Raw genomic sequence first — 8,251 nt, forward strand, 5'->3', positions numbered from 1 at the left:
ATAATACAAATAACATCGCTTTGATTCATAGTCATTTGGAATGTGTTATTGTGAATTTGAAATTAAGATTTAGTTCTGTGTGTAATTCTGTAGTCAGTAAAAATATATATAATGAATGTGATTTTATTAAAAAATATGATGAAGATTTTGGCATGAATTTACAAGAAAAATATCCAGTTGAGGCAATAGTATATTTGTGGAACAATTTTGATGGTTTAATAAGTGGTATAACTAAACTACCAGAGTGTATGGCTATTTATGGTAACGAACTCGAAATAATTAAAAATGAAAATGATATTGAATTTATTCGAGAAAAACTAATGGATTTGAAAGGATCGAATGATGAAGAACTTTTTCTTGACCTTTACGACTATAGAAGTTTGGTCTCCAAAAAACACCCCCTGCTTTTGGAAGCACTATTGTTATGTCGTTCGTTAAATTTTACTTCTTCTTTATGTGAGTCGGCATTTAGTCGTCTCAAGTTGTACTTTAGACCACGAATGGGAATTGATGCAGTTGAAAGGATGATGTTGTTAACACATGATAAAGCGCTTAAAAAATCAGAAATTGTAGTTGATGATCTTGTCTTTGAAAATGAAGCAGTGGATGTTCTTTGAAAATAGCTATTGAATATATTTATTGATAAAATGTATTCAGTGAATAAATGTGATATTAAATAAAGAACACGTTTGATAAGTTAATTGCTGTTTTTTCAAAAAAAAATTACCAATTTACAATTTTGCCATCATTCAAAAAACAAAAACCAAAAACAATTATTTGTATTTTCATAGATATGTTTTTTATTGAAGTATTTTTTGTTTCTTTTTTTGTTTAAATCAAATTTATGTTTTTGCAAAAGATTTGTACCAAATGAAATTATTGCCGAAAGAGTAATTTGAAACCTTTTTATGTTTATTTTAAACAAAAAAATACAAAAAGACAGTTTTATAATCTTTTTGTAATTAATTGACAAATCAACACAATTAATACCAAAATTTTCTCTAATTACTTTTAAGCTGATTTTGGAAACCTCTGATTATATATTCATTTATTATTTTTAATTGATTATAAAAATTATACCAATAAAAATACATAAATATTAATATTATTAACATTTAAACAATGATCTAACTTCTCTAAATATCTTCCCACTCTTATTAGGAAAAACAAGAAAATCCTATTTTCAGATAAAAAACAAAATCAACAATAATGATATATTTTTTGCATAAAATGTGGATGCACAATCAAGTAAACCAATTTTAAATTTCCCTGTTTGTTCTTGCTAAAATTAATAGTCACTTTGATACCAAATACAATGAAAGGTGTCTATTTGTCGTAAATACAACACAAAAGAAATTTATTTGTCAGATTTGAGAGAATTTTTAAAGAAAGTTTGATTTGATATTGAAGTTTATTTTTACATAAAATTTGATTTAAATTCAACAAAAATTGCAGATTCGAGGACAAAAAAATAATAGTTGTACACCAAAATGATTGGTCAATTGCGCGACAAACAGACCATTTTCACTGTACCAATTTGTCCAACTGAATAAATATCAACTTTATTAAAAAAATAACTTTAATATTACACTTAATAGTAATTGATATTATAATTAACCAAACATTCCACATAATTATTGTTTAGACTTTAAATTTTGTTTTACCGATATATTTTTCATTAAGTGGTGAATTGTAAATTTCAAGGATTTGCAGTTTCCAGTTGAAAATTTCTCTTGGTGGGAGGAGTTGTTCATACATCAATTTGTGGTAATATGGAATGATAGTTGGGAATGAATGAACGCCGCCCTTTTCACAAAATTCTTTATGCTCTTTACAATTGATATCGAGGAATTGAATTTTGTCTCCAAAGCTTGCCAAGTCATTTTCTAAAGATTTGTATTCTTCTTTTATCTTAGTACAGAAATGACACGTCTCTAAATAATACTTTACCACAACAAGTCCTCCAGCTTCTATTGCTTTATCAGCCTCTTCTCCAGTGCTCTCACGAGAGAGTGTTAAACAAAATAGAACCAAAAAGAGGACTCCCATTGTCTTTTATTAGTTTTAAGTTCTTTATTATTTCAGTGGTTTTCAGAAGCTAAATTCTGTTTTATATTTTTTGTTTTGAAAAAATAAAATTCGAAAATTTGTTGTTCATTCAAATAAAAAAATCAAATAGAGATTGTCTAAAAACATTATTTATTCAAAAAATAATACTGTTTGTTTTTAACGTTATCTTGTCTCTTATGTTATCTGATATTTTTTAAACAATTAAAAATGAAATATTTCGGTCAGCAGTCCCAAAAATCTATCCCAGTTGTTTCAGGTTTTTTTCACGTTCCACCTAATGCCCGATGTTTAGACAAAATTATAGCTTTTTGTACACCAGATTACGTTTAAAGACTGATTTTACCAATAATATCAATACTGGTTTAATGACCAAATATCATTAACCCTTCGAGGACGGGAAAAATCAAAATTTGTAAAAAAATAAAAATCTTAGTCAATTGTAATGTAAATGTGACCTTTTTTTCTTTAATTTTTTCAAAAATACTAGACACCCTGGAACGACAGCTCTAGTAAATTTTTATAAATTATAGTAAAAAAGTGAATATTTTGTTGAAGTGGGGATGAACAAAGGTTCACTTTTTTGTTTGATCTTTTCAGAAACAAGTCACAGTTTGATGGAAAAGTCAGATCAAAAATTTATTGAGATGACCACAACCTATTACAATAATAAAATTAATTATAAAATATAACAAAGACCAAATTGCATCGTAAAACATACTGGTCCGGAATATTCAAAATCAATTGCATCATAAAATAACAAAGAAAATAAAATAAATAACAGACTTTGAGGTGTCTTGAAATTTCATTATGTAATTGATCTCAAAAACAATTACAAGGGGAAATAAATAGATTTTTTTGTAAACTTCGAAAAATACAAAAATTTAATAAATTGGGTTTTGCTATTTTTTTTGTAAAAGAAATAAGATAAGACGAAAAGATACTTTTGTTTGTTCCGACTTCGAAAAACAAATCTTAAAGAAAATAAGTGTAAAATATACAAAAAATATCTAAAATACATTTTCAAAAGTATCAAAAATCGCAAAATTGAGAAAAATTTATAAAATCAACTTTAACAATAAAAGTAGTCGCATTTAAATAAACTTTGATCACCACGAGGTTTTGTGATCACTCGTTGAAATTCACGTCGTGCCACTGTCGAGGAAGCAAGATATAAATTCATTATTTGTAATTTGAATTTTTCATTTTCAAACAAAAACAAAAAGGTGATCTGCCATTTCTATGAAATACATGACCACAAACAACGGGAAGTATGTTATTGCTTCTTTGAGATTTAATTGATTGTATATAATGTTTCAAATATTGAACATTGTCGATAGTATTTTGTTGTTTTTCTATTTGTACATCTTCAATTTGAATTGTAGATACTTGGGTATCATTATAAGACGGGTAGTATGCTACCACTTTTTGATTGGATAACTGCATATAGTGATTCTGATAAGAAAATGTTAGTGGTGTATAAAATGGTATTGGTATCATGTATGTAATTATAAGTTAATTTGATTTATATGCAGATAATAATAAGGTCTGTCTAAAAATGTTGTCTGCTTGTAAAATGTTGTTAATTTGACAAAAATTTACACAAAATAAGTTAAAAAATTGGGAATTAGAAAAAAATGTTGAAAACCAAGTAAAATTATGAAACGGTGTTTTGGGTGTTTCGAATATTTTCCGAAATACTCCAGTTTTAATAATCCAAAAATGCACGGACAACTTTTTACAGACTGACTATAGTAGATAGGCAGGGAGTGCTGTTTAAAAAATTATTATATAAGAAACACACTATTTTTAAATTTAATTGAAAAGATTCTTTTCATTAATAAATTGAATCGTAGACAATTAAAAAACGAAATGGAGTGAAAAATCCAAATTTATGCAAAATTGCAATCTTTTCTTTTTTAAAAATAAACAACTATATAAATTTTTTTATGTGATAACAACAATGATATTGACTTTCAAATGTTAACGAAACCCATCTTAAATGACAAACAAAATATATTAATTATATCAAAACTTCATCTTCATTTTCTTTTTCTTCGTTCTTTTTATTTTTGGTCATAATAGGAAGTAAGAAACAAGACAAAAAGCATAATAATGCCATTGACCCACACAAATAAAATATGGAAACCAACGACAGTTCAAAGTATAATAAAAGTGCGAAAATGTTTGATATAATCACAACTCCAAATGTCGTGGCCGCAGCCAAAAACGCCAAGTCAGTCCCATATCTTTTAGGTTCAGAGATTTTAGTGAGAATGACAAACGGCACTGATAGAACAACAGACTCGAGTATTCCAGTCATTCCAATGCATATAAAGTCGACTGTTAATATCCAAGCGGGTGGTGTTGTATAATTTTGAGCAAAATAGTCCATCAATATGATACCAACATGACTTAAGACACAAACAAAAGATGTCACAGAAAACAAGATGTTCTCATAATTTGAAACAAATGACGATAACAATGAACAAATAACAAGAACGCCACCCTGTGCCATTAATGAGTACATTGCCATCGATACACCTTTTTGAAAATTTGGGTCGTCTGTTTCAGCATGGTACAAATTGATTGGAAAATAATTTGCAACAAAACTCGGGAAAAGTAACACTGAAACAGTAGCAGACATTTGTATGAATGCAAGTACCCACAACTTCCACCCAAATCCCTTTATAAATTCGATTATTTTTCTCTTCCTATCTATTGGAGTTTTGTTTTCTTCTTCTTTTGTATTTTTGTCGATAAGTGGAGTCTCTGTGGTTGGAGAAACAATAACATCTGATGACGTTGTTTGTTGTTGCACATCTTTTGAATCGTTATTGGTATCAAGTAATTCAAACGAATTCTTTGTCTGTTTTGTTGTTTTTTCCTTAGAAAACACAGTGGTGACAAATGAAGTTATTGCAATCAAAACAGCACTGAGAATGAACATGAAATTGTAGTAATTGTCAATTTCAGCACATGTTGCCGCAATTATATAAAACAATAATATGAAGAACCCACTCAATAGAGCAGCAAAGAAATTTGCATTGTGTTGATACTCTGACTCTATGTTGTCTACTATTAAAGCTCTGTCCATGTTTTGAACAATTACAACTGAAGTGCTAGAAAATGATATGAAAATGACACCAAGTACTTGACTGATTATCATGTCGTTTTCTGTTGCAGAAGATGAATTTGTTGAGTTTGAAAGTGTGCCTTTTGTATCTCCCAAAGCAATGCCTATTGAGTCAGAATACGAAACAAATGGCAATAGAATAATTGCAATAATACTGCCAATAACAATAAAAAATCTTCTTTTGAATCTTTTGATTGGGAAAATGTCGGACAAAAGACCAAATATCGGCTGTATAAATGACACAATCAATGGTATAATCCCTCCAAATATCAATGATATGGTGGATATCGACATACCAGTTTTTATGTACATAAACGGAGATATCAAACAAGAAACAGTTGAAGTTGAAAAAACCAATCCTCCATTTAAAATTGAGTAAACAAAGTATTTCAAAACTCTTAAAGAACTTTGTACTATCTTATCTTTGTTCATTTGATTGTTTTTTAAGAATCAATATTTTTAAATATCAAAAATGTCACTAAAAGAAATTTTAGTTAATAACAACTTTTAGAATAAAGTAGAATTTTCGAAAGTGAAAAATCTGTTTATCGTTATCTATTATTACTTAATGGTTAATAAAATTCTGTATATTTTCTTGGTTTAAATCATGTTTTATATAATTAATTAAGGGTTTTGGATTACTTTTCGACAACTCTTAAACTTTCTTTTTGTAATTGAATTTATCATTTATATTATTTAGTTTTATGGTGAAGTATTTTTATTAATTAATTAATTAATAAACAAATAATCAATTTATAATAATAATATATAATTTAATTATAAAACATTTCAATTTTTTATTAACATAAGATTGTTGATAATTTGACAAATATTCAAAATTTTAAAACAAACAATTATTATTATTTGATTTATTTTTTTAATTTAATTTTAAAAAATTGTGTAACTCAGTTAAAGGAAATAATCATTTTTTAAAATAACAAACTATATATACCACATTTATCATTAAATGACATGCAATACGATATTATTTGTCTCTGTGTTAACTTTTTATTTTATTTCTGTAAATTTCTATTGTTCAATAAGACAATCAACCAATTTCAACAACCAAACATTATTACCTTTTATCCATCCGACCAAAATGTATTATTATTATTTGATTGAATGGTATTATTTGATATCCTTCAACCAAACTCAAATTTTAAAAAACACCACTACACTTGTTAATAAAGAATTTGCAAAAGGTATTATTTTACAGAATAATAATATTCATTGTGATTCTTTAGACTTTACTATTAATAAAACACCCAAAATTAAAATATCCAATACTTCATTATATTCAATTTCCCCTGTTTGTAACAATCAAATTGATGCAGTGTGGCTTTGGGTGAATGGGAGTGAACCAAAATGGCGTGATAAGTTCAAAAGGTACAAATTTCGTTATGAACCAAATCGATTTAGAGATTTCAACTCAATTAAATATTCAATGAGAAGTGTATTTACGTATCTTCCTTATATCAAAAACTACTTTATAATAACAGACAACCAAATACCAGATTTCATAGATGCACCAATTGGACAAAATTCATTTCAAATAATCAGGCACAAAGAAAATCACAATAATAAGTTCTATACACAGATGGATGTTTTGGAGGAAAAGTTGTTTAAAAAGAACAACGAAAAGAATCACAACTTTAATTCAAAATATGAGACATACACATTAGAAATTGTATCACACAATCAACTCTTTGATGCAAAGGAACTCCCCAATTTTAACAGTGACGCAATAGAAACTGTCATATACAGAATACCGAGACTTTCTGAATGCTTTGTATATCTAAACGACGACTTCATTTTCACCAACTACACACCACCAGAATATTTCATCAAAGAAAATAGACTTCAAATATATACTGAAAACAACTTAGCTCCAGATGAGAAATGGATAAGTGAGAATAAGTGGCACAAATCAATAGCATCTGCCAACCAAAAACTAAATTTCTATTTTAACTTGTCTGAAAACACCAAGAGACCTTATATCAGTCACTCGGCATACTTCTTCAGAAAAAGTCTCTTAGTAAAACTCGAAGAGAGTTTTAAAGAAACTTTTAACCATCAGAGATCCAATAGAATCAGATCTTGCGATGCAGTGAATTATCCCTTTTTCGCCGAACATTATTCATACTTGTTAGGTGTAGCAAATTACGTTCATGTGGATGGGTGGACTTTCTTTTGGAATCTTCGAGAAGATCACACTAAAAATGTTGAAATGAAAAATAGAATATTAAAAATGAAGCCATATTGTATATGTGTCAATGACGACTTCGAAGGATCAATTGGTGTGTCCAGAGAAATCAACTATTTACTTGATTGGTATCGCCTTCTATTTCCTGATCCAATGATATTTGAAAGAGGGGTATAACAACACACTAATTCCATTATTTATTCTTTTCGATTCTATATATTAAACAATCATTTTACAATACAAAATAGATTAAGTTATTATTAGTTACTAGTTTTTTCTAAATTCTATATTTTTTTTTCTCACAACTTCTTTGAAAAAAAACAAATAGTAAAATTAACTATTAGATAATTATTAGTATTCTTAAAAATAGACTCTTATAAATAAAATAGACTCTATTTGATTTATTATTACAGTAAAACCTGGTTATTTTCTAATTTTTAGGGAAAAAAAACTGGACATTTTATAAAACAATTTTTATAAAAACAAAAATGTTATTATGTTTTGTAAATTATTGTAAGTTGTGGCATATTTGTCTGTGAGGTTAATCAACTATTCAATTTCTTCATTTAACAACTCCAGTACTCTTTTGGCGTAAAACATATCCATTTCATCTGTAAGATCCAACGAACCAAGCTTTTCGATCAAAGCTTTTAGTTCATCAGATATTTTGTTAATTTCAACTTCGTTGTGAGAAAAATCTTCTTCTGATACATCAACAATCGCATATTTTACTTCTTCTGGTTCTATAACTTCTTCTATGGTAGTCGATTCTTGTATCAAGTTCATTCTTTTTAATTTAGATATATCTTTGTTCAAATCAGTTTCAATGGTTTCTTCATCGGTTG

The 8,251-nt window shown here is 27.5% G+C and overlaps 3 protein-coding genes across 3 annotated transcripts; 1 reads left to right on the forward strand and 2 right to left on the reverse strand.

Annotated features, from left to right (window-relative positions):
* Positions 1-1,641: 1,641 nt before the first annotated feature.
* EIN_167580 (hypothetical protein) lies at positions 1,642-2,049 on the reverse strand (the record flags this gene model as incomplete). Its single annotated transcript, XM_004183741.1, has 1 exon — positions 1,642-2,049. The coding sequence occupies one exon, from the start codon at positions 2,047-2,049 to the stop codon at positions 1,642-1,644; it is 408 nt and encodes a 135-aa protein (XP_004183789.1).
* Positions 2,050-3,582: 1,533 nt separating this feature from the next.
* On the reverse strand, positions 3,583-5,635 carry EIN_167590 (hypothetical protein; the record flags this gene model as incomplete). The annotated part of the gene is made up of 4 exons (XM_004183742.1): positions 3,583-3,632; positions 3,716-3,839; positions 3,937-3,981; positions 4,103-5,635. The coding sequence occupies 4 exons, from the start codon at positions 5,633-5,635 to the stop codon at positions 3,583-3,585; spliced, it is 1,752 nt and encodes a 583-aa protein (XP_004183790.1).
* Positions 5,636-6,170: 535 nt separating this feature from the next.
* EIN_167600 (hypothetical protein) lies at positions 6,171-7,583 on the forward strand (the record flags this gene model as incomplete). Its single annotated transcript, XM_004183743.1, has 1 exon — positions 6,171-7,583. One exon carries the CDS (start codon positions 6,171-6,173, stop codon positions 7,581-7,583), a length of 1,413 nt encoding a protein of 470 aa, XP_004183791.1.
* Between the last annotated feature and the right edge of the window lie 668 nt (positions 7,584-8,251).

This window comes from Entamoeba invadens, assembly GCF_000330505.1.
Source record: "Entamoeba invadens IP1 unplaced genomic scaffold scaff_1105074725591, whole genome shotgun sequence".
In the NCBI taxonomy this organism is placed as follows: Eukaryota; Evosea; order Mastigamoebida; family Endamoebidae; genus Entamoeba; species Entamoeba invadens.